The 27,565-nt window shown below is 42.0% G+C and overlaps 1 protein-coding gene across 3 annotated transcripts in view; it reads right to left on the reverse strand.

The window, feature by feature from the left end:
* TAMM41 (TAM41 mitochondrial translocator assembly and maintenance homolog) overlaps positions 1 to 7,611 on the reverse strand; it is a 48,865-nt gene extending 41,254 nt beyond the window's left edge. For 2 of the 3 annotated variants that reach the window (XM_047097286.1, XM_047097284.1), the window contains exons 1-3: positions 7,245 to 7,611; positions 4,528 to 4,710; positions 1,825 to 1,917 (exon numbers count right to left, since the gene is read on the reverse strand). In XM_047097286.1, the coding sequence (XP_046953242.1) occupies positions 1,825 to 1,917; positions 4,528 to 4,710; positions 7,245 to 7,379 (411 nt within the window). In that variant the 5' untranslated portion in view covers positions 7,380 to 7,611. Of the gene's footprint in view, positions 1 to 1,824; positions 1,918 to 4,527; positions 4,711 to 5,373; positions 5,626 to 7,244 lie in introns of those variants that run through there. The other variant, XM_047097285.1, reaches the window with a different exon arrangement.
* Positions 7,612 to 27,565: the final 19,954 nt, after the last annotated feature.

Below are 27,565 nucleotides of genomic sequence, written 5' to 3' on the forward strand. Positions count from 1 at the left end.
AGAGGAGGGGCAGAGAGAGAGGGAGCCACAGAATCCAAAGCAGGCTCCAGGCTCTGAGCTGTCAGCACAGAGCCTGAAGTGGGGCTCAAACTCACGAACTGCAAGACCATGACCTGAGCCGAAGTCGGACACTTAACCAACTGAGCCACCCAGGCGCCCAGTGCCAGGCATTTTAGATTTAGGCATTTCTCAAATCCCTTTTAAGGTTGGTGTCTGTCAGCCTCATACACAGATGAGGATGTCCCAAGGCTCAGGGAAATTAAGTCATTGGTGCAGGGTCACATAGCTGGGGAGTGTCAGAGCTGGGATCCAAGCCCTAGATCTGAGTCTAAAATACCCATGTTCTTTCCAGCATTTCCGTTCTGCTTCTACTCGTCACTGCCTTCGTGAGGCAGGCAGGACAAGCACTGTATTTATCCTAGATAAATTACCTGAGGTTCAAAAAGATCAAACAAGTTTCCCAAGTTCACATAAACAGCTAATAAGTGGCATGAATGAATAAGACCCAAGGCTTCTAATTCCACTTGCATTACTCTTCCATCAGGCTACGCATTTTGTAAATTAAAAAAGAAAAAATGGAAAGAAAATTAACATACACAAATTTTCAATTACATCTATTTGTTCAATTATTTTACTGATTATCCAGCTTTACTAGATTGTCTTTATTAATTATGCAGCTTAGAAATGAGAAATTCATCTACATAAATATGAAGTTATTTCAGTAAGCCTATTGCTTCTGAACTTAAATGTTTTTAGTGAAGTGCACAAGTTTAAAGGGAACAGCTTGACAAATTTTCATATATAGACTTACCCGTGTAACTATTGCCCTGATCAAGTGGTTCTGGATGTTCTAATGAGCTGCACTATTAAATTCTAAGCCCAGAAGCAAGGCGAGAGAATTGTGACTGCCCATGTATATCAAGAGAGATTTTTATGGCACAACCAAGTGAGCTAAGGTTGTATAAATCTTTAATTTTTGCCGTAAATGACAAAAAAGGGAGCAGCATAGTCCCTCTTATGGGAAACATTTGAAAACAATCCATGTACCCTGTTGTGGGGCCTGAGACTCTCTAACAGCACAAAAACCGTTCCTTGCTGTGACATTAGCAACTGTGACTATGTCACACAGTTCTTAAACTATGAAAAGACTCCTTCATGGAAAATAGGCTATATATCAGCAAAAAAGAAGAAATGTAATATGTAAATACATGTCAAAAGTTCAAGTCCTTTCCACTTTTTTCCTATGCCCAGGGGGAAGCCTTCCCCCCATAGCCTCCTCTAGTAGAATCCCAAATGAGGGAAGGACTTATCGCAGGATCTCACTACTGGCCTGAGGAGAGTAAGAAAGTGGATCAGAATCTACTCCCCTCTGAATGACTACCTGGTTTATTCTTTTATTCAACAAATGGTTGCTGAACGCTTACTGTGTGCCAGGCATCGTCCCAGGCACTGATGGGATACGTCAGTGGACAAAAACTGCCCTGTGGCACTTACATTCCGAAATGGTGATCTGGGTCATGCTGATAGAGGCTCCATTGAGGCACTGAGCACCTCTTCTGCCATCCAAAGGTACTGCCATCTATAGGTACTGACTCTGAGGCTGATCCATTCAGACAACTGGACTATCTTTAGAGAGCGGGCAGGGGTAGTGTGGGTAATATCTGGATATTGTTTGGCACTGAATTCTATAAGGACTTAAAGGAATCTGAAATGCATTTTTGTTTCTTGGAGTTCCATCTCAATGCAATCACAAAGACGAAAGCAGGGTTAGGTTCAGAGAGGAGAGACATCCTTAACTGTGGCAGCCAATAAAAACTTGCTCACCGGTTTCTGGAGTCGTCCAGCAATGTATAAATTATTCCAGTTGAGGAGATCTTCAATCAAAATACTAGTGCTAATGACCCCATATTTGATAAGCTGGAAAAGAAGAGAAATGGGCATCAAGGAGGGCAAAATACCATACTATTGCTTTTGCAAATGCAAAACCTAAGGTAATAAATTTCTGAGCAGAGTAGCACCTAGATTTCCAAAGCCATTTAAAATCTACCTTGTGAAAATACGAAGTCTGTCACAAAGGATTAGTTTCCAAGACTGATCTGTCCCCTCAGTGATGTGAGGTGAAGTGACCACTATCTTTACTCAGGCTCTTGTGATGTTAAAGGCACAACGGCTCTTAGGTGCTGTCCAGTACCTATTGGTCCTCCCTGGATTGGAAATAAAAACTGAGTCTGTACCACAGACAGTGTGAGAAGCCAAGATATAGTTCATGGTTCTCATCTGAGAAATAAGAAACCTAATAAATGGCATAACCATGGTAGCAGTGTAAAAACTAGGTCCCTGAATTTCAGTCTGGGCTTCCAACATTCATTTCATCACAGAATACAAGACATTTTCTTTAGAAGTTTTCACCAAATTCCTTTACATGGTGAACTTCCCTTTTGCTACTGAGTATTTCAAACACCTTTGTAATTACAAAGCCACATCTCCAAAAATTATCAGAGCTAAACACATGGAATTATGGCTAAGCTCATTTCAAAACCAATTTGTACAAACCCTAAATGTAGTTGTTCCAGGTTACAAAATCCCATTTGCTTCAATGAATAACTTCAGACTCACTTTGCTAAACTTCAGTATCCAAACAGCCTTCTCAGGCTACGAATATCTAAAAAGTAGCTAAAGAATTTCAATTAAAAAGTACAGTCTCTTTGGCATATAATTATGCCCCAACATTTGGTTACTGGAGCTTGTAATATTGTTTGAAACCACTAATTAGAGATAGGCTCAGCATAATACTAATTATGGAGAAAGAACAAAGCTATGCGTTTGGCATGACTGAAGCAGACGCAAAAAGCTGCACCGAGCAACAATCTCCCCTCTGATCTGGCTGCAATACTGCAGAAAAAGCCCTTCTTGCTGCAGGCATGTAACAGCTGGGAGGTAATGGAAACACCACTGACCTGAAAGTCACTAACTGTCACTAACGAGTCGCATGACCTTATGAAAGCCATGTTCACTCTCTGAACCTTCATCTTTTCAGCTGCAAAATGCAGGCGGAGCAGGATTAGACCTCAACCAGAAAAGTATACATCTAGCCCAGAGGCTATGCAGACATCACCAATCATAGTGCCCATTCCCGCCAAGATCAGACAGGTCTTCAAAATCCTTCTCAGGTCAATACTCCAACCTCCTGCCCTTCAAAGTGTGATCCATTGACCAGCAGCATCAGCATCACTTGGGAGCTTGTCAAAAAATGCAGAATCTCAGGCTCCATTCCAGACCAAGTGAGTCATAATCTGCACTTCAAGGAGATCCTCAGGGATGATTTATGGGCACATCAAAGCAGGATTGATCTAAGCAATCAGCAGCATGAAGCAGAACTGACATAGCTGGTGGAACCTGTATGTCAACAGTAGCCCAGCTAATCTCTGGGAGGGATGTGACATAGTCCCCCATTGGTCCTCTCAGGCTGCGGTCCTGCCCAGGTCTTGGGAGCTCTCTTAGAGACTGGCCCCCTTCATGTGAAAGACCCTTTGGCAGGGTTCCTGCTGTCAGACAACACTCTGCTGGGATCTGTGCATCTTATCTGCATCCTCAAATTCCACCCACTTGCTGGCACCAGGAGGTTCCGATCATGTGGCACCACATTCTCCCAATTACCCTCTTCACTTCCAACTTCTTCCTGGGAGTATCTGTCCCTCCATATAGATAAGACTAATCTTCACACTCATCCTTAATGGGCCTGCCTATTCCTCCCACTGACCAAACTAGCGGTTCTCAAAGTGTTTCCCAGACCAGCAGCATCAGCATCATTTGGAAGTTTGTTTGAAATGCAAATCCTCGTTATTAAGACAGTAATCTTAAAAGTTCTTATCATAAGAAAAAAAAATGTAACTATGTGTGGTGATGAATGTTAGCTAAATTTATTGTGGTAATCATCCTGCAATACACACACATATCAAATTATTACATTGTACACCTAAAACTAACACAATGCTATATAACTATATCTCAATAGAAAAAATACAGGGACACCTGGGTGGCTCAGTCGGTTAAGCCTCCGATTTTGGCTCAGGTCATGATCTTGCGGTTCATGAGTCGGAGCCCCGCATTGGACTCTGTACTGACGGCTCAGAGCCTGGAGCCTGCTTCAGATTCTCTGTCTCCCTCTCTCTCTGCCCCTCCCCTACTCCCTCTCTCAAAAATAAACATTAAAAATTTTTTTTAAAAAAGAAAAGAAGAAAAGAAAAATACAAATTCTCAAACCTTACCCCAGACCTACTAAATCAGAAACTCTGGAGATGGGGAACTGCAATCTGTGTGTCCAAGAGGCACCCTAGTGGGTCTGATGCTCATTAAAATTTGAGAACCACTGGCCAAAGGCAAAACTTAAAGACAGTTACTCTCAACCACCTTTACCCAGCAGGAATGCGAACAATTCCTAATTGCAAGAACATATATATTCAGCTGGTATTCTAATATTTAATTTAATAACCACCCAAGTTACAACAAAGGTCCGAAGTCACTTACCCTACCATCACACATGATCAATGGATTATAGTAGACTCCAGCGCCATAGTTATTCTGTACAGTGGTGATAATCTTGGGCCCCAAAACTTTTAGGAAAGAGTAATGATTCCAATTTTTTTTCAGGTTCTTTGAATGCCATGCAACAGGGTCATCTACTGTGAAAACAAAGTCCAGCATGGCATTCTGGGAATGAAGAAAAGAGAACGATTTTAGTTTTGATTCCTAGAAAGGCACCTAAATAGAGCGGAAAGCTCCAACATTCTACGCCATTATGAGTAATAAAATAGAAGACCTGAAGCTGTCAGCAAAAATGTAAGCAAGTCTCTGGTACCAGTTTGAGCTTGTTTTCATCAATACACATAGTAACAGCAGTACTGTCCTGCCCAACATGTACTCTTACAAATACTTTGAATTATATGCACCATAATTCATTCTATCTTCAAAATAATCCTGCAAGATAGGTACTGTTATCATCCTAATTTTAGAGAAAAAGAAACCAAGGCACAGAGTAAGTTCCATGCCTGTGGACACAAAGCCAGTGAGTGGCAGACACAGTCTGGTTACAAATTCTTTGTGCTGAACCTTATGCCACCTGGCCTTTCATCTAAATGTGTCCCACTCTTCTTCCGGATCAAACAGCACAGTATGACAAAGCTCTGTAAAATATTATAGAAAGGGAAATAAGTTATTTTAATTCTTAGCCATTCACCAACCACTCACTGAGCACCTACAAGGAGCTCTGATAGATCCTGGGGTAGAGATTAAAAAAAGTCTACTGGGGAGAAGAGACGAATTATCACTAAATGAACTTGACAGAGGAATGCAAAATGTACTAATTTCACTTACAGTGGGGTCAGAACAGGAAGCAGAAATCTTGCTATAAAATCATATTCTTCAAGACTCTGATAAATCTGAGTCCTGAAGAATGTGCAAGAATTAAGCAGGCGTGGTGGAAATATTAGAAGGATGGGGAAGGGAAGGGAGTCCTGTTAAAGGAAAGCATTCTTGTAGATATGAGAGCTGGCCATGTTCCGGATGCTGCATTGAGTTTGATGTGGCTGGAATAGAACACAAGCAGGGGGTGGTGATGAGACCAGAGACCGAGGCTGGTTGCCAGGCTAAAAAAATTTCCTACAGAAGAGCTCCCTGGAGGTAGACAGACTAAAGGCCGGGAAACCACACAGGCGGTTAATTGCAAAATTCCCAGTGAGAAATGAAAAAGATACTAAGTAAGGCACTGAGGGTAGGGACTGATCTGAAACTTCCTGTTGGAATCTATAAGACTTGTTACCTTGTAGGGAATGAGGGTGAGGGAAAGGGAAGAAAGGGCCTGTTCTTGGAGGAAATTCCAGGTCTACTCAAAGGAAAATCTTCATGCAAAAATGAAGAAGTGGCTATTGAATCAGGAGGCTAAGGCCTGCTCTAAGTTTTTCAAAATGTAATCCACAAACCACTGGTGAAACTGAAGATTTGGGGTGGACATGTTTTTTAAAAATGTATAATTATGTTAATACAGGTTAGAAAAAATAACTAGCCTATAATAATCTATAGAATTTCCTACAATCTATAATTTTTCACATATTGTCAATTTAAAGCAAAGTATCACTTAAATACAGTATAGTTGAGAAAAAGGAAACCCAAGCAACAGCATAGATGGCTCCACCAGGAAGTGAACAAACTTTAACCTAAGGACAGATTAGAGCCAGGTGTCCAAATCCAAGAGGGGCCCTATCACAATCTGCACACTTCTTTTTCCTTAGTTTATTAAAGAAGACAGTGAATTGTTAGGCTGTGCATGAACTGCCGCAAGTAAAAATCCAGTTCACCAGACAACATCTCTATTTAGACTCCATTTCCTTTTATGTTAATTCAGCAAAAGCTCTAAAGCCTTAGCGGAGAGAGTCATTAACAGCCCCATTTAAATGAAAATATTTGCCTGCCACTTCACTGCAAGGTCTTGAATCTTGTCTCCACCTTGAAAGCAAACTTTTTTCCATTTTATTTACGGGGGGTGGGGGGGGGAGGGACTGCAACACAAGGAACACCGTACCCTCACTCCTGTTGCGCTCAGCCAACTTTAAAGAGTAACAACTCCTAGTTCTAAATAGACTCTTGTTAAATGTTCTGAGCATTGGTAAATATACTGGTCACTCACTAACTTTTGCTGATAACTTCCCTGAGTCTGCCCTGGCCCTTCAGCTTCCTGAAGAGGCTCATATTGTATTTTTTCCCACAGCGATACATGTGACTCTCAAATTTGGCTGCGTTATCAGAATCAGCAGGGTATTTTTTAAAATATCTGAAGCCCAGGTCTGAGCCTACACCAAGTAAATCAGAATCTCCGCAAGTGGAACCCAGGCATCAGCATTTTAAAGTTTCTCGGAAAACTCCAATGTTCTGCCAAGGCTGAGTACGCTGAACCAGCACCAGGCAAATATTTCCTTCCTTCCATCTTGCCTCTGCATCAGCTTTCCCCTCCCCATAACTGCATCTCCTGTTCTAGACCGGAGATAAGTGGGCTCCTACTTATCCTCCAAAATTCAGCTCATGATGTCATTATACCAGGAACACTTTCCCACAGTTTGCACTTTGCTAGCTGATATGTGGAGTGCTCGTAGTAGAGGCAGCTCTAGGGCTCTGGAGGGATCCAAGGCAAAAGGCACCTCGTGAGATGAGGCCGATTCCCGACGTGGGGCCTGCCCCGAGGCCAGGCTCACCTTCTGATCTGAACTGGGCCCCACCTGGCGGTACACCCCGGAGCCGTAGGCGAAAGCCAGGCTCAGCTCCTCGGGGAAGTGAGACAGGATCTTGCGGAAGGCCACCCCCGAGCTCTGCAGCGCCTGAAGCGCCATGGGGTCGGGGCTCAGAGACACGGCCCTTGGAGGGGCAGAGCAGGGCGGAGGGCGGCTGGGGGGGGGGGGCAGATACCGGGGCAGGCAGTTAAGGGTGGGGAGTTGGGAGCGGCAGAAGACTGCAGCCGGGGGTGGGAAGTGGAGGGACAGGCGAGGGCTCGGGGCTACAGGCCAGCCCCAGCCCAGGACCGAGAAGAGCCGGGGGGTGGTCCGGGTGGTCGGCGGTCAGGCCGGCCGACCTGCCAAACCCGACCACGCCTCTCGGCAGCACACGCGCTTCAAAGGCGCAAGAGATGACGCTCTTCCGCGGGTGGGGACGCGAGGGCTCCGCGGAGACCCCTGGTGGTCGGAGGAGCGCGCTGCAGGCTAGCCGCCTAGGCAAGTGACTTGGAAAGACGGGTGCGGGAGAGTGTCAGCTACTTGAACTGCTTTTGAGCCTTAAGAATCCGTGTTCGTTCTCATCTCAAACACATTTCAATAAATGGCTATAAAATCATGCATGTGTATTGAAGAATATTTTTAATGAGGTGAAATTCACACAACTAACGTAAAAGTGTACACTTTATGTGCAATTCAGTGGCAGTACATCACAATGTTGTATTACCATCGTCTCTACCCAGCTCCAAAATTGAAGATTTTGAGGGTTTAGGAAATCACACATAAAATTAAAATCATGTCCATTTCCACCATCCAGAGATGATCACTGTTAAGATTTAGCTGTGATTTTTTTTTTCTTTCTCCCTTAAAGCTCTTTTCAAATCCAGTGATGGGTATGAAAGTGTTCATGCATGGTAAGGACTGCACCAATGTTCTCTGAGGTTTGTATTTCATTCTAAGGGTGATGAAGAGCCTTTGCCCCTTTGCCTCTGGTATTGGGCTCACAGAGGGCACATCAAATGCAATTTCTGGAGGAAATAGGACCCCAGGTGAGAGCCCACCTGTTTATGTATAACTAGAGAAGCTTGATAAAAATCACAGGGCCATTCAGGATGTACTTTAACTTCCAGGACATAGACTTTTTAGATACTTGTTTCTTCTTCCCTGACATACATTGCCTTTCAAAAAGCGTAAGTGGTAATAGGTGAACTCAGGTAATGTTGATGCCTTTCACATGCAGTTTTCAAGGAGTCCCCTCTACTACCGGATGGCAGGAAGTTACTATCTCCACATTACAGATGAGAAAGCTAACATGTTAGAGAGAGAAAGCAATGTGCTTAGGATCACAATAGCCTGTGGCAAAAGGGGAGCTAAAATCCAGGGCTGAATGTTAGTTTAGATTAGAACGGGGTAAGCAGGGGGAGGGAGAGCAGTTAGGATGTTGTTACCATAGTTTCACTGGGAACTAAAGATGCCTGGCGGATGATAGAGGCAAGGATGAGAATAATTTAATTTGAAAAGTAATTATGTGAATTCAAACTCTGTAGGATCTCAGGGTCTATAAAGGGGAGGGACAAGCAAATCCAGAACTCGTAACATGCAGTAATGAAGCTGGGGCACCCAGCATCTGGTGAGACCTCTGATATGGGAGCGTTAATCAGTTCTGGCTCTGTGGGGAGAGACCAGAGGAGATTTTGCAGTGATGGCATCTGAGCGGGGGCTTGAAGAATGGGTAGGATTTTATCAGGCAGAAGATAGATGAAAGGAAGTTTTACAAAGAGACTGATAGGCCATGATGACAATAATTATAGGTAATATTTGTTCATTTATTTATCATTCCCAAGCACTTTCTTTTTTAAAAATTTTAATTCTGGTGTAGTTAACATTCTGTGTTACATTAGTTTCAGGTGTTCATTATGGTGATTTAACAGTTCCAAATATCACTGCGGGCTCATCAAGATAAATTCCCAAGTGCTTTCTATACTTATCTCTTTTCATCATTCCAAAGACCCCAGTAGGCAGGTTCTCTAAACTCATTTTTCACGTGAGGAAACAGACAGCCTAACAGGAGAAGCAAATTTCTCAAAGTCACAAGGTTAGGAGAGTGGAGAAGTTGGGAACCCAAGGCTCTGGAACTCCAAAGGCCAAGCTGTTTACCATCATGTTTTAGTGCCTTCTAAAATGGCCGACCTGTGAGGCAAGAGAAGCAAAAGGGAAATCTGTCAGCTAAGGTTTTGAGGAGCAGCAGCAATAGCCAGAGGTACAACCCAGAGACCAGAATAAGGGCAGCGGAAGGGAGACACAGTGTGTCTCAGTCTCCCAGCGCGAGCACAGCCATTTTGGACTAAATAGCACCGGACTAAATAGCATTCGGACTAAATAGCACCCTTGCCCAGATTGTCAGAATCTGAAACACACTCACTGCAGAATTACACTAAAACCTTTCACCCAAATACAGTGAATAAATCTCCACCAGCTGTGTTTCTTTCGTTCTTCCCTCCAGGAAATAATTCAACTTTGTTTTGTATTCCCCCCCTCCCCGTTCTTTGCAAATAAAAATGTAAACATTACAAAAACATGTATACCATCCCTCAGAAACAGCCACTGGTAATCTCTGGTACATATTCCTCCAGATATTTTTCTACATACATATTAACATTAAAAACATTAAAAAAATTGTTTTAATGTTTATTTTATTTCTAATGGAGAGAGTGAGTGCACGAGCATGAGCGGGGGAGGGGCAGAGAGAGATACACACAGAATCCAAAGCAGGCTCCAGGCTCTGAGCTGTCAGCACAGGGCCTGACGCGGGGCTCCAAACTCACAAACCTTGAGATCATAACCTGAGCTGAAGTCAGGTGCTTAACCGACTGAGCTGCCCAGGTGCCCCAACACTAAAAACATGTTTAAATGGAATCATATGACAGATAGTATTTTGCAATGTGCCCTTTTCACTTAACATACTGGGGACATCTTTCTGTGTCAAATATATAGATCTATGTCATCCCATTTACTAGCAGCAAATTTTTCTAAACTATGGATATGCCATCGTTTGTTTAAACATTTTCATATTGACAGAGTTCATTTCCATTTTTCAAACATGCAAACAATGCTACGGTGAACATCCTCATACAAGGACCTTTGTGTACATGTGCAAATATCACTATAAAGTAGATTCTTGGAAGTGGAATTGCTGGGTCAAAGTGTCAGCGCCTTGCTAAAACCCCCTCTGAAAGGTTGTACCAATTCACACTGCCACCCATGAGGGTCAGCCCTTGATATAAATGAAGATTCTGCAATGTTCTCCATTTTTCTCCCTTACAGGCATTCACAACTAATTATCAGTAATTTTCATTTTCACAAACACTTTCCTTCCTGATAATGCAAAACCACCAGCTGGAAAGTTCCATCACATTCCTGTGTGTGTTTTGCTTTTCCCCAGAAAGAGGCAGAAGCAATAGCAGAGAACACATTTGTATTCTTCAGCAGAAAGCTCCTCGCTTCTAGCAGTTCATCCGTTCCCTTTTAAATTACCATGGCTTGCTAAGTTAGAAACTCTTAAAAAGCCTTGGTGTTCTGTATAATCACTTTAGGGTTCTGTTGGAACTCTCATACCAATGAAATACAAATGTTAGAGAGCCCTTTACACTGCAGATAAATGCCACCTGATTTGACTGAATGTTGGGCCTCATTTTTCTGATTTATCATCCAGCTGTTGGTTTTGTATCATTAACAATGACCTTGTCAGGTTGGGTTTCACTAGGACAAGGCTCACCTTTTCCATTTTTTAAAAGGCCTTGTGAAATCTCTATATTTTTATACCTTAGTTTTTCGTCTAATCAGTGGTTTAAGTAAAGGACAGAAAATATTTTGGGAGAGAAAAATCCAAGCTCTGTGTTTCTTATGATCAGTCACACGTTTATTATTTGTCTGGTGATGGAAGTGAAGAAGAGGGGTCTTGATCTCTGCCCATCAAAGGAAGTTCACCTTGTCATATCTGTCCATTCTCAGCTGATTTTTGATGTAGAATAATTGGCTCAGACTGAAGACATCATTTACTATCTTTAGTCTCTCATCAGGGATGCTCATGTACCCCCTGAGTTTGAATCTGGCCCTAAGATTTAATAGCGGTGTGATGGTTGGCAAGACAACCGAGAAGCATTCTGTGCCTTCATTTCCACATTTACAGAATGGCCATAGTAATAACACCTACATTATAGGATTGTTGGGACAGTAAATGGATGAATGGTATCCAGAAAGTACATAGAATAATGCCTGCCACAGAGTAAGCTCTCAAATATCTCATTGAATTCTTTTTTTTTTTTTAACGTTTATTTATTTTTGAGACAGGGAGAGACAGAGCATGAATGGGGGAGGGTCAGAGAGAGGGAGACACAGAATCTGAAACAGGCTCCAGGCTCTGAGCTGTCAGCACAGAGCCTGACGTGGGGCTCGAACTCACGGACCTCGAGATCATGACCTGAGCCGAAGTCCGACGCTTAACCGACTGAGCCACCCAGGCGCCCCTCATCTCATTGAATTCTTAAGAGACAATGTACAAGAGGAATTAAGAAGCGTCGTTAAACCTAACATCTTTATGACATTTAGCATTTCACATGAAGCACTTTTCCGGACATGATTTTATTTAATTCTTAAAACAAATCCTGGGAAATGAATGGTTATTATTCCAATTTTACAGATGGATAAACTGAAGTGTAGAAAACGAAGTGATTTGCCCGAAGGCACAGAGCTAATAGCAGCCCCTGCCAATACAGCATCCAAGTCTAATCCTTTTCCTCTTGCACCATAAAAATAACAGAAACTGTTCATTTTCCTAAGGGATTTGTTCACTCATTCATTCATTCACTCATTCACTCTCTCACTGAAATCTTCCTCATTTCTTAATCCTAGCTCAAATAGCACCTCCTTCTAACTGGGAGTAATTGTGCTTACCTCACAGGATTGTCATAACAGCTAAAGTGGTTAACATAAATGAAGTGCTTAGGAAAATACCTGATATGTAGTGGATATTGTGTATGTGTTTGCCATTATTATTAATTATTATTACCTATTGTCCCTGAAATTTAAGCAAGTCAGCAACTGTCTACTTTATCTCTTTGTAAAACTGGCCCTAAATTTTGGGAGAAACTGAGTTGGCAAAGACCCCAGTTAGAGGAGAAAGAATTAATCACTGTATACCAAGTCTATCTTTAGCCACCAAAGTCTATAATCTAGATTTGGTGTAGAGCAGCATGTCCCAAAGTGGGTTTTCACTGAATTATTATTATTCAGAGTTATTTGAAAAAAAATTCATGGTCAGCTGAGTTTGGGAAACTGGATTAAATAGAAGCAAATAGATTTCTTTGCTGTGGGATTTCTCAGAGCATTAATAGATCAATATGCATTGTGAATCTCTAAAAGAAAAACAGAGCACATAGCACTTTTCAGTTTCCCAGACTATGTCTTCCTCTTGTCCCCCTCCCTCCTCCTCTCCCTTCCCCCTCTCCTCTCTCAACATCTTTTGGAACTAGTATTTCATGGCATCAATTTGGAAACATTGGTGCCAAGCACTCCTTTGCTGCCAGAGAATCATATCATGGTCCCAAACCAATCAAGACCTCTTTTGCCTGAAGGCACAAGAGGATGCCGTAACCTAAGAGAGAAACTAAGAAGAAGCATGAATTACAGGTGTAATGTGTGGTTGTAAAAACCCAAGAATATCTATGCCTTTTATTCTGAGGATGTCTTTGTTTAGACTCCAAACTGACAAAATTCTTTGAATGATCTTCTTGTTTAGGATGCTACTCTCCAAATCTCCAGGGTTTGAGCATGTGACCCTTTGCCTGGTATATTACTACTTTGGGCATCACCTGGGGCTCCTCATGGATGGAAATGATTGAAGAAGAAATACTACAGCTAATGCCCACACACCTCTTTATTACTACTTCCATGGATGAAACACCAAAGCCCAATGGGGAAAGTACTCGTAGTATGATGTTATTTTTTCTTTTACTTTTATTTTTAAAAGTATCATGGCTTTTTGACCTTTTGTTGATGCATAGCTCTGTGAATTGTAACACATTTATAGATTTTAACCACAATTAAGATATAGAACAGTTCCTTCACCCCCAAAACATCTTTTTGTGTAGTATTCACCACCATTTCTATATCCATCTCAGTGAGGTGTCTGGTCAAATCTTTTGCTTATTTTGTTATTGTTGTTGAATTGTTTGTTTTCTTCCTGTTGAGTTTTGAAAGTTCTTTATATGTTCTGGTTACAAGTTCTTTGTCAGATATGTGATTTGCAAATACTTTCTCCTACTTTGTAACTAATCTTGTTATTCTTTTGAAAAGTTTTACTTTTCATTGAATCTGATTTATCAATAGGTGATAATTTTTTCTTTTAAAAACCGTATTTTGGGTGTCACATCTAAGAACTCTGCTTAATCCTAAGACCAAAAAGCTTTTTCTCCATACTTTGTTCTCACTGTTTTAGAATTTTAGGTTATACAATTAGATCTTATCCATTTTGAATTAATTTCTCTATAAATTGCGCAGTTTAACTCAAGGTTTATTTTCTTAAGTAGGTGTGTATAAATTTCCCAGCAATAATTGTTAAAAAGATTGTTCTTTCTCTGTTGAATTGCCTTTGCACTTTTGTGAAAAATCAATTGGTTATGGTTTATGTGGTGTATTTCTGGACTCTCCATTCTGTTCCATTAATCTATATGTCTGTTCCTCCTCTATTACCACATTGTCTTGATTAGTGGAGGTTTATAATGTCTTAAAATTGGGTAGTGTGATTCATTCAATTTTATTCTTTTTTTTTTAATTTTTTTTTTCAACGTTTATTTATTTTTTGGGACAGAGAGAGACAGAGCATGAACGGGGGAGGGGCAGAGAGAGAGGGAGACACAGAATCGGAAACAGGCTCCAGGCTCCGAGCCATCAGCCCAGAGCCTGACGCGGGGCTCGAACTCACGGACCGCGAGATCATGACCTGGCTGAAGTCGGACGCCTAACCGACTGCGCCACCCAGGCGCCCCAATTTTATTCTTTTTTTAAAAAATTATTTTGTATTCTAATTCTTTTGCCTTTCCCTGTATTTTAGAATCAGCTTGTCTATATTTGCAAAAATACCACTGGAATTTGTACTGGAATTATGCTAAATCTATAGATAAATATGGGAAGAATTGACTTCTTTACTATGTTGTGTCTTCCAATCCATGAATATTGTATGTCAGTCTCTCCATTTATTCATGTTTCTTTAGTAGTTTCTTTCTTTTATCACTTAAAATATTTTCTGGCACAGACCAGAAAGATGGGGACTTATCTATCCTGTTCTGCTGCTCACTTTCAATTAGTACACCCACATCTGGGGTCAAGAAAGAGAAAAATAAGTAGGTGTGCCCTACCTCTCTAGGACCACATCTCTTCTGATCAGAAAGGAGGTGTCCCACATCTCTCAGAGTTTCAGGTTCCTGTGAGTCCCTGTTGCTACTGCTGTCACTGCTATTGCTACACAGTTGCTTGGAGACTAGTGCAAAGGAGATGAGGAAAAAAAAAAAAAGAAAAGAAAAACCCTCAGGTGACACCCTTATCCTGCTCCTAGAGCCATAACTAGAGGACTTCTCTCTGTCCTTGTAAATGTCCTCTTCCAGGTTGGGGCTGTGTTGAGTCCACACTGGGAGACAATGGAGTAAAAAAAAAAAAGGGGGGGGGCAAACTGTCTTTTAGTTTAATCAAAATTCTAGTCTTCTTTCCTAATTTGCTACTATTTATTTTTCAGAGACCTCAAATATTTGCTTCAAGCATCATTTTTAGGTTTTATAGCTGCATTCAGTGGGTGAGAGACGGTAGTGTGCTAATTCTATCTTAACTGGAACAAAAGCCCCTCTGATATTATTTAGATGATGAAACTCAGGCCCTCAGAGATTAAGGAAATATCTTTAAGGTTACACCACAAGTGATGAAGCCAGAATTTGAAACTGAATCTGTATGAGTACAATCTACACAATCTACATGCTACATTTTTTAAAAAGTCAAGTTTATTGAGGTACAATTCAATTATAATAAAAGTCACCTTTTCAAAAGTATACTGTTCAATGAGTTTTGACAAATACATAGTTGTGTAAACACCACTATAACTAATATATCAAATATTTTCATCACTACTCCAAAAAGCTCCACCATGATCCTTTCTAGTTTATCTCTTACTTGTATCACCAGCTCTTGTCAACCACCGATATGATTTCTGTCTTTATAGTGTTGCCTTTTTAAAAATATTATATAATGCCATGTAATGGAATCATATAGAATATAGGTTTTTGTCTCTGGCTTCTTTCATTTAACATTAATGCTATTGAGATTCATCCATGATGTGTGTGTGTGTGTGTGTGTGTGTGTGTGTGTAACAGAGAGAGAGAGAGAAAGAGAGAGAGAGAGAGAGAGAAAATTTTGTTCTTTTTTATTGCCAATTGGTATTGTTTTATGGCTAGACCATAATTCGTTTATCCATTCACCTGCTGATGGAATTTGGATTGGGTTGTTCTAGTTTTAGAAAATTATGAATAAAGTCTATATTCTCTCTCTCTTTCTCTCTCTCTTTCTTTTCTTGTAAGTAGGCTTCACACCTAGTACAGAGCGCAATGCAGGGCTTGAACTCACGACCCTGAGATCAAGACCTGAGCTGAGATAAAAAATCGGATACTTAACCTACTGAGCCACCCAGGTGCCCTTAAAAATCTATATTCTTTCATCACTGAACTACGTGTCCTGGAATAACATAGAATTGAAAGGAACCTTCAAGATGGAATGGCTTAGTTAACTCCAGTAACATAAATGACGATGTCCATTTATTTACTAGATGCCAGACCCTGTGGTAGGCATTTTACACACATTTATTTAACTGAAACCTTACATTGTTTCTGTGTTTACAATGCTTAGATAATTTCCCAACCTTCTCACCACCAAGGACCCATTTTTATGAGTTTCTCATGATGTATTCATTCAACATAGATTTTTATGTGTGTGTGTGTGTGTGTGTGTGTGTGTGTGCGTGTGCTTGTGTGTGTGTGTGTGTGTGTGCACACCAAGCACTGGCTGGACCCTGAGTCTATAAAAGGGAAAAGAAGAGACCTAGTCTCTGTCTCCTTAAAGTTTACAATCTGCTATAGCTATACTCTGTGGGATCTACCCTTTGAAATAATTTCTACCACACAAAATGCATTTATTAAGTGTAACCCATTTCTTCATCTGTAGAACCCTTGGGGTAAGAGTAAGGTCACAGGATTAGCAAACAAAACATTTCTGTTCCCACTCTTATGCTTTGAGAGATGTGTTCATTTGGCTAATTTGTGCTACACACAGTAGGTCTGGCCTCAAAGTGGCTTAAAATAAATTCAGAGGTAAAGTGGGCTTCAGGTATAGTAAAGGGCTCTGGCTCCACTTTTCTCATCTTGTTTTAGATTCTATTTCTTAGCTTGGCTTCTTGGTTTCAAGATGGTTGCGGGTGTCAACTGAAGCAGCATGCTTCCTCATTCCAAGTCTCTCTCTGTCCTCCTTATTCCTTTTAGCCTGATTGGGTCACATGCTCACCCCCTGGACCAATAACAGTTGACAAAAGACTGACATGCACTCATTGGCTTGAGTCTAAGTACCTGAATTAATCATGAGCAAGGTGGATTATCTTAGTCTAATAGACAATCTCCTAGAGCTGAGGGAGCTTTCCCCCCTCCTGGAGAAGGGGTAAATTCCTTGGATAGAAATAAAGTCTGCTGGTATGGATCCAGCAACTCCACTTCTAGGTATATATCCAAAGGAAATGAAAACAGAATATTGAAGAGATATATGCACTCCTGTGTTTATTGCAGCATTATTCACAATAGCCAAAATATGGAAGCAACTTAAGTGCCTGTTAACAGGTGAGTGGATAAAGAAGATGTGGTGTATACATATAATGGAACATTATTCATTCATGAGAAAGAGCCGTTCATTCATGGATGGACCTTGAGGACATTATACTAAGTGATATAAGTCAGACAGAGAAAGACAAATACTGTATGGTATCACTTATATGTGGAATATACAAAGCCAAACTTGTAAAAACAGAGTAAAATGGTGGTTACCAGGGTTGGGAGGAGAATAAGAAAGATGGTGTTTAAGGGTACAAACTGCACCTAGTAGTAAATAAGTCCTAGAGACTTCATGCACAATACAGTGAATAAAGACAAAAATATTGTATTATAATCATCAAACATGCTAAGAAAGTAGATATTAATTATTCCAATCACAAAGAAGAAATGGTAATTATGTGACATGATAGAAATGCTATCACTACAGTGGCAATCATATTAAAATACATAAATGTATCAAACCAACAAGAGTACACCTTAAATTTAAACAATGTTATATGTGGGGCGCCTGGGTGGCTCAGTTGGTTAAGCGTCCAGCTTTGGTTCAGGTCATGATCTCACAGTTTGTGAGTTCGAGCCCTGCATCGGGCTCTGTTCTGACAGTTCGGAGCCTGGAGCCTGCTTCAGATTCTGTGTCTCCCTCTCTCTCTGCCCCTCCCCTGCTCACACTCTGTCTCTCTCTCTCTCAAAGATAAATAAACATTAAAAAAAATAAACACTGTTATATGTTAAATATATCTCTATTAAAAAATAATCTGCGCCTAAGAAGGCGGGGAGGAACAGTGGGAATGGACAGTCGGTTGGCAGAAATAATGTTGTGTGTTTACCACACTTGTTCCTTCCTTCTGGGCACCCAGGAAGATTACACTTCTCAGTGAGGTTGGAGTCCTATGATTGAGATCTGGCCAATCGCAGAAGGAGGCAGAAGGAGTGATGTGAAACTCACCTAGGCATTGCCCTTTAAAAGCATCTCATGCACTTTCCCATACTCTTTCTTCCCTGTAGGTAAGTTGGCATAGTATGATAGGGGAGAAGGCTAGCCAAGCCACACTGCACTGAGACATGAGCAAGAACTAAACTTTCATGGTGTTAAACTCCTGAGATTTGGGGGGTTATTTAGTACTATAGCATAGCATACGGGATCCTGATGGATACAGTAGGGCAGTAGTTTTGAAAGTGTGGTCCTCAAACCAGCAGCTTCCGGATTCCCTAAGGCCTTGTTAGATGTTAATTCTCTGGTCCCCCCCCCCCATGTCTATTGTAACAATATATGGGGGTGGAGGGGATGGGCAGGACCTAGCACCTTTTGGTTTAACAAGCCCTCCAGGTGATTCTGTGGCAAGCTACAGTTTGAGAACTGCTAATTTAGGGAATCAAGAGTGTCAGTGTCTGTGGTCAGAGACCAGTGTCTCTGGTCTTTCCAGCTGCCTTGTAACAGGTGCCATATTCCTCTTCTCCCCCAGCTGTTGAGCCTGACTCCAGTTGACATAGGACCTGAAGACACTACTTCATCTGTGATGATGTTTCTGTCTGCCATAGGTACCTGTGCCCATTAAGGCATGACGTCCTTCCCTTCTCCTCCAGCTGTAGGTGGTGTGGCCCGAGCTCAAACTGCTGTGCCCTTTGCTGGCTCTGAAATACTTCTCCAGTTAGCTTCCATGGTGACAGTCCCCTCCCCCTGCAGCAGTAGCACCGTTACATAAGCAGCTTAAATCCTTCCCTCCCTCCTCTATAAAAATTATAACTAATAACCTGTGAAGCCTGATGTTTTTTATTGCTCTGGGCAGGCTTTCGGAAGGTAAAAGAATAATTTTATTAGGTTTTATTTTGAAATATTGAGTGTAACCAGAGGATCTTTTAAATTGCATTTGGAGTCCACAGGGGTCCTGAGGCTCTAAACTAGAATAGTAGCACTGATCTAATCCTACCCACCTCACTTAAAAAAAAATTTTTTTTTTACTGTTTTTATTATTTATTTTTGAGAGAGAGAGAGACAGAGAGAAACAGAGTGTGAGCAGGGAAGGGGCAGAGAGTGAAGGAGACACAGAATCCAAAGCAGACTCCAGGCTCTGAGCTGTCAGCACAGAGCCCGACACGGAGCTCAAACTCGTGAACTGCGAGATGGTGACCTGAGCAGAAGTCAGATGCTTAACCGACTGAGCCACCCAGGCGCTTTTTACACACCTTTTTTTTTTTTTTAATTTTTTTTTAACGTTTATTTATTTTTGAGACAGAGAGCATGAACGGGGGGAGGGGCAGAGAGAGAGGGAGACACAGAATCTGAAACAGGCTCCGGGCTCCGGGCTCTGAGCTGTCAGCACAGAGCCCGATGTGGGGCTCGAACTCACGGACCGTGAAATCATGACCTGAGCCGAAGTCCGACGCTTAACCGACTGAGCCACCCAGGCGCCCCACCTTATTTTTGAGCGAAGCCATGATGTTCAAGGAGGTGCATGGGCCTCCCCAGTGCCTCCAAACTTAGTAACGTGTCTTGAATAGGATTTTGACCTTTGATGATCAACCTGCTATCTTTTTAAAAACACAGTGGTAAGTGTAGGCAACTTTAAACATTCTTTTTCATTATTATGATAAAATATACCTAACATAAAATTTAGCGTTTTAACCATTTTTAAGTGCACAGCTCAGTGGCATTATGTACATTCACATTGTTGTGCAACCATCACCACCAGCCATCTCCAGAATGTTTCCATCATTCCAGACTGAAACTCTGTACTCACTAAACACTCACTCTCCATTCCTTCCTCCCCTAACCCCTGAAAACCACAATCTTATTTTCCATCTCTATGAATTGGACTACTCTAGGTACTTCATATAAGTGGAATCATACGGTATTTATCTTTTTGCGACTGACTTATTTCACTTAAGCATAATGTCCAAGGTTCATCCATGTTGTAGTATGTGTCAGAATCTCCTTCTTTTTTAAGACTGAATAATATTCCATTGTATGTATGGACCACATTCATCTGTCAATGGACACTTGGGTTGCCTCCTCTCATTGTTTGGATGTTGGGAATAACGCTGCAGTGAACATGGGTGTACAAATATCTGTTTGAGTCCCTGCTTTCAATGCTCTTGAGCATACACCCAGAAGTAGAGTTGCTAAATCATGTGGTAATTCTATTTAATTTTTTGAGGAATTGCCATACTTATTATATCTTTTTGATTCCAGCCATCCTAGCAAGTGTGAAATGGTATCTCACTTTGGTTTCGATTTGCATTTCCATGATGGGAAGGGGTTTCAAATTTTATCCAAGGTTTTTCTTCTAGGAGTTTTACAGTTTAAGCTCCTTTGATCCATTTTGCATTAATTTTTGTGTATGATGAGGTAGGGTTTCAACTCGATTCTTTTGCATGTGGCTATCCAGTTGTTTCAGCACCATTTGTTGAAAAGATTCTTTGAATTATTTCAGCACCCTTGTCACAAATCAATGACCATAGAGGTAAGGATTTATTTCCAGACAGTCACTTTTATTCCACTGATCTATATGTCTATCCTTAGGCTAGTACCCCACCATCTTGATTACTATAGCATTGCCTATTCCGGATCCCTTGAATGTCTACATGAATTTTAGGATCAACTCTTCAATTTCTGCCAAGAAACCAGCTTAGATTTTGATAAGGATTGCACTGAATATGCAGATGAATTTGGGGAGTCCTAATTATTCCAGAGTCTAGTTTATGTTGTGGTTGAGGCAAGCACAGAGAGAATAAGGAAGTCAGCTTCCCTGAGTCTCAGAGGTGATCCTTGAAAAGAGTTTGAAGCACAAAGAGAAGTTAGCAAGAAGAAAGGCAGGGGGAGAGAGAAGCATTTGAGACTAGTGAATACGTGTGTACAGAGCCTGGTGTGTGTGTGTGTGTGTGAGAGAGAGAGAGAGAGAGAGACAGACAGACAGACAGAGACAGAGAGACTGAAAGACTGAGAGAGACAGAGAGAGACAGAGACAGAGAGAGACTGATTGATGAGGGACATAAAAAGAGATAAAGAACAGAGAGACAAGGACAGAAGGAGACATTTAACGGGGTTGTGGAAGAGAGAGAAGAGAGATGAGACACAGAGACAGAGATTGAAAGAGATATGAGGATAGAAGATGAAATATTGAGGAAGTGCGAGTAGCTTAGTTATGTGGAATGAGTGCCGAGTGATAAGTCTGGAGAGATAGCAGAAACCAGATCATGAAGGACTTCTGAAAGCATACTGACTCATTGTTCTGGTTTCTGGAGACAGGACTCTATTTATTCTCTTGTCCCCCTGTGCCCCAACTCTATCGGGGAGAATGCCGCTTCAGGGCTACAGTTAACAATGTCAGCTCAGGCCCTGTGTTCAACAGTCCTCAACATATTTGTGTATTCACCTTTCCCAGAGAACAGTTACCAGAGTAAATGGCTGCAGATCCCTTTAGGAAAGGACTGGGAATCATTACTGTGCATACAGGCCGTGGTGTTACAAGGGTCCTTCCTCCAGAGGACCCAGCCTCCCATTCAGTCAGTAAATTCAAGGACCAAAAACTGGCTCCGGTCTGGAACTGGGCAAAGGATCAAGCTTTTTCTTGAGACAACTGTCCTAAGCCTAAGATCATTCCCCCTTGATCTCCTCTGATTGTACAAGCTGCCCATCTATTTTGCCCAAGGATGTTGTGCACTATTAACCAGCTCTGTGGGTCAGGCCCCTTGGCTGCCACTCCGACCCTGCTGTTCACTATGATAATTGCATCCACCTGGCTTCTGGCGATTAAATGCCACCACCTGGCCTCTATTTTGGGGTCCTATTACCTCTGCTGCTATCAATGAGCCTAGTTCTTACTCTTCCTTCCTACTGCCAGTCCTGGCTTATGGAAGAGAGCCATTCATCACTGAATTATTAGTGATGCCAGTGTCCCCCTCACCAACCCATTCTTAAAGTCTTGGTAAATGATGTATCCTCTGGGCCTTCCCATGAAACACAATCTTCTGGCAAGGCTTTGGTCTGTCATAGTATATCCATTTCCCTGAGCATTTTAATATTCTCTTCTGTGGTCAGCCATGGCAATTGGAACTTCACTTAGCATGAGCCATCACTTTTTCCATGCTTTCAGGAACCATCTACAGGGCGAATTTGCACCATCTCCTGGAGTTCTCTGCCAGGGTGTTAATTTCTGTATCTGGGGAGAGTGCTTGGCAATCAATAAATACTCTGGAATCCAATCTTATGTTCTTGATCATAAACCCCCTTGATCAAACATTCTTAGAATCCAATCCTACCTGTGTTTCCCTAGCTTTTGGAAATACAAGCTTGCTAGGTCTTACAGCTCTTTTGAGATGTTGCCCTTTTCTTCCCCTACCTGGTCCACCATGTCACCTAGCTATAGACCTGATAGCCTGGATGGGAGGTGGGCACAGATCCTAAGTGTAGGTACTTGTTGTCTTGTTATAGAGAGGCCTCTCCATGGTTTCCAAGTAAGAGGCAAGGGGAGTGCTCTTACTAAGAAGGGGTGGACCACTTATGCTGGCTCGGGGCTTCTAGAGGAGGTCTAGAACAGATACTCCCTTCCTGAGTGTCAGGGGCCCATGTTTTCCAAACCTGGGCCCTGACCTTGGCTTGACATATCTGCCTTGACTGAGCAGTTAATCTTCCCTGGAACTTGGGCCTCTATTAGGTCTTGGGCCTGGTGCTTGGCTTCCTGCCCTCCTGGGGGAGGAGATGAGAGCCCCTCTGTAAGGTATCAGGAGTTCCCTTGGCTTTCACAGGTGGATTTCAATTGCCTACTGATCCAGCAGCTTCTCATGATCTCTATGAAAGGCATCAATGGTGTTATGCAATAACCATCTATAGTAGGTTGAAGTGTGACTCCCAAAAGATATGTGTACCCCAAACCTCAGAATGTGGCCTTACTTGGAAACAGGGTCTTTACAGATGTAATTAAGTTAAGGATCTTGAGATGAGATCATCCTGGATTTAGGGTATGCCCTACATCTAATAGCTCATTTTAAGAGAAGGGAGAGGGATATTTGAGACACATTGGTACAGAAGGAAGAAGATGGAGGTACAGTGTGAAGATGGAGGTAGAGTTTGGAGTTGCAAAGCCCCCATGAGTTGCCAGCAGCCATGAGGAGAGAGGCATGCAACGGATTCTCCCTCAGAGCCTCCAGAAGGAACCAACCCTGCTAACCCTTCAATTATGGGCATTTGGCCTCCAGAACTGTGAAGGAATCTATTTCTGTTGTTTGAAAATGCCACGTTTGTGGTAATTTGTTATGACAGCATTAGGAAAGTACTCCCCCACCCAATCCCATTGTCCTCATAGCTACTACGTGCCCATACGTCTGAACACCTGATAGATCACACCAGCTTGTGGTTGCCAGTGGTACATGCCATCCCGATTCACTACAGGTGAATGTTTTAACAATTGGGCTATTATCACCTTGGGCTGGGGGCTGTCTGTACTGCACCTGCCATTAGTGGTGGGGTCTTCATTGATGAGCGATTTAGGTCTAAACCCCTCATCTATTGCCTGTTTTCTGAGATTCATTCTGATCCCAACTGTCACAATTTGGATTCTCTGTAAGCGGTTGCTGAGATAAGACTTGGCACGCAGGATATTTAATAGGGATCACTGGCTGTGGCAGGGAAAGGGAGGAGGTAGACTGAGCAGAGGGAGAAGTCAAACTGTAATGCAGACATAAGAGAGCCTTGGCCAGACCTACCAGGACCACAACACAGCGGGCTAAGATGAGCGCACTCTCCAATCCCCACTGTAATTAATCTTTGGATGAGGACACCCCCTGAAGCCAACCCCTCAGGAGCTGTCAGCTGAGACAAAAATTTCTTCTTTTAAGGGGCATCTGGACAGCTCACATCTGTGTTCACTGCTTCAGCATAAAGGTGAAAGAAGTCTTATCCTCATTAACAGATGAGAAAACTGAGCCTGAAAAAGGCTAAGTAACCAGCCCTGCAATAGCAATTAGCAGAATCAAACTCTGAATCTTCCAGAAAGAAGGAAACTAAGATTGAGGGTTACTCTGTGCGAGGCACTTTAGGAAATTTCACATTTATTTCCTCTTGGTTCCTCATAATATTGAACGCCATTCATTACTTTAATTTTTTTAAATAATTTTTAAATGTTTGTTTATTTTTGAGAGAGAGAGAGAACACAAGCTGGAGAGGGGCAGAAAGAGAGAGAGGGAGACACAGAATCCAAAGCAGGCTCTGGGCTCCAAGCTGTCAGTGCAGAGCCCGAGGGGCTCGAACTCACAAACCATGAGATCATGACCTGAGCCAAAGTCGGACACTCAACCCAATGAGCCACCCAGATGCCTCTGATTTTTTTTTAAGTAGACTTCATGCCCCACACAGAGCTCAAGGTGGAGCTCAATGCAGAGCCCAACGTGGAACTTGAACTCAAGACCCTGAGATCAAGACCTGAGCTGAGATCAAGGGTCAGATGCTTAACTGACTGAGCCATCCAGGTGGCCCACTTTCTCTAATTTTAGAACAGAACTAAAGCCTAGGGGAGTTAAGCATTTTGCCCAAGGCCAATGGGGTTGGTAAGAAATGGAAATAGTTAGAATTTGAACCTAGGTCTGTGTGTTTCCATAATCCTTTAAGAAGCCGGGAGGGAACATTACCTCTCATGTACTTATAGTCAAAAATGTAGAGAGGAGCATTCCATAATTAACTAGAGCTCAACTATTATCCAGGGAAAGGCAAAGTGTGTTTCTAGTCTTTATTTAGAACAACAAGATTGCAGGCAAAATCTGAATCAGAGATATCATCTGGCAGCTTTGCAGGAGGCTCCTTGTTGGAAGGTTTGATTCCTTCTTGGATGATGTGGAATGAGCTAAGTGGTTAGTCATACATGTGACAGAAAAACAAGACTGGCTTATTGGTAAAAGCTAGGAAAAAAGAAAGGCTTTTTAAAATGAGCACTGACAGTTTGCTATGAGAGAATTCTGGTGTTGGAGTCAGAAAGCCTCAGATTTTTAAAATAATTCTTTTTCTGATTACAAAAGTAATTTATGGGTATTATATGAGAGTCCTGAGCAGCAAATAGAGGAAAATTACAATCATTTAGATCTCCACCACAGAGATAATCCTTGCTAACGTTTGGATGCTGAGCCTTCTAGTTTTTTCTCTTGTGAATAAATAACTACTGATAGATCTAATATATTCATGTAAAGTATATATATGCATTTATAGATAATGTTTTATAGGTTTTATTTTACCAATATGGTACCTATAATGTACAGATTACTTTTTAATATTTTATTTATTTATTTATTTCAGATGACCCTTTTAAAAATATTTATTTATTTATTTATTTATTTATTTATTTATTTATTTTGAGAGAGAGACAGCAAACACACCCATGGAAGGGGCAGAGCGAGAAGGAGAGAGAGGGAATCCCAAGCAGGCTCCTGCTGTCAGCGCAGAGCCTGATGCAGGGCCCGATATGACAAAGAGACCATGACCTGAGCTGAAATCAAGAGTCAGATGCTCAACCAACTAAGCCACCCAGGCACCCCTGTAACTTGAATTTTTTTTAAGTTGGTGCTAAAATGGAGCTCTTGAGTCATATTTACAAGATCCCAATTTTTTTTTACTAAGATATAATCGACATATAACATTGTAGCCGTAAATGATATGTTCTACGTATGTGTTGTGTTTACCAGAATAAGTTTAGTTAACATCCATTACCACACAGTTACAGATTTGTTGTTGTGATGAGAGATTTTAAGATCTACCCTCTTGGGATGCCTTAGTGGTTCAGTTGGTTGAGCCTCTGATTCTTGGTTTGGGCTCAGGTCATGACCCCAGGGTTGTGGGATAGAGCCCCGCGTCGTCGGACTCTGTGCTGCTCATGGAGCCTGCTTAAGATTCGTCTCTCTCTCCCCGTGCCCCTCTCTCCCATTTGTGGGCTCTCTCTCTGTCTCTTTCTCTCAAAAAAATAAATATAAAAAAAATCTACTCTCTTTGCAACTTTCAAATATAATACACAGTATTAGTAACTATAGTCACCATGCTGTGTATGACATCCCCAGAACTTATTTATCTTATAATCGAAAGTCTGTACTTTTGACCACCTTCACCCGTTTTCCCTACCCCCACCCACAAGACCCCAATCTTGTCCCCACTACTTCCTGTATAACCAAAGGCAAATTCCTAATCCTCTCTCCAGGCCTCAGTTTCCTCACCTGACAAATGGAAGTTATAATAGTGCTTACATCACAATGTTGTTGTGAGCAGTGTAGGTAAATCTGTTGTTTTAGTGCATGGTACAGCATAAGTAGTCAAATACAGTTGTCCTTACAAATACAATTATTAGGGGCGCCTGGGTGGCTCAGTCAGTTGAGTGACCGACTTCGGCTCAGGTCATGATCTCGCGGTTTGTGAGTGCGAGCCCTGCGTCGGGCTCTGTGCTCACAGCTCGGAGCCTGGAGCCTGCTTCTGATTCTGTCTCCCACTCTCTCTGCCCCTCCCCCACTCATGCTCTGCCTCTCTCTGTCTCAGAAATAAATAAACATAAAAAAAAAGAAAAAAAACCCAAATACAATTATTAGTTATTATTAGAAGAGGAGAACCTATTGTTATGCCCAGAATTCGTGATCCCCAAAGACCACCAGGGAGCCGAGTCCGATGCAAAAGCAAAGAGCCTTTATTCGACCTAGCTCCAGCTCAATCCCCTACCTGCATGGATGCAGCGGTGAGATACCAGAGAGAGAGAGCGAGTTTCAAAAGGACAAAGGTTTTATTGGGGCCTAGGCACAGTTGGTGAGGTAATGGCTGTGGCCTCAGCCGATTGGCTGGGGAAGGGTCCGAGTCCTGTTAGGCAGGTGAGTGGGGGATTACTCAAGAGGAGGAGGTGTGGTCAAGGTGAAGGACACAGAACAAGATGGAGTCGGCCTGCATAGGCCCGCCCTTTCACTATGTCATACAGTAACTTCTTTGGTTGCCATTAGTATTTTCAATTCCTCCTTGACCCTTTTCTTTTGAGTTTATTTTTTAAAATTAATTAATTAATTGGGGCGCCTGGGTGGCTCAGTCGGTTGAGCGTCCGACTTCGGCTCAGGTCATGATCTCATGGTCTGTGGGTTCGAGCCCCGAGTTAGGCTCTGTGCTGACAGCTCAGAGCCTGGAGCCTGTTTCAGATTCTGTGTCTCCCTCTCTCTCTGACCCACCCCCGTTCATGCTCTGTCTCTCTCTGTCTCAAAAATAAATAAAACATTAAAAACAATTTAAATTAATTAATTAATTAATTAATTATTTTAATATGAAATTTATTGTCAAATTGGTTTCCATACAACACCAAGGGCTCAACCGAACAGGTGCCCTCCTCAATGCCCATCACCTACTTTCCACTCCCTCCCACCTCCCATCAACCCTAAGTTTATTCTCAGTTT

Source organism: Lynx rufus, unplaced genomic scaffold, assembly GCF_022079265.1.
Source record: "Lynx rufus isolate CCGP_SWC_20201006 ecotype Redwood Valley unplaced genomic scaffold, mLynRuf1.p SCAF_4, whole genome shotgun sequence".
Classification (NCBI taxonomy): Eukaryota; Metazoa; Chordata; class Mammalia; order Carnivora; family Felidae; genus Lynx; species Lynx rufus.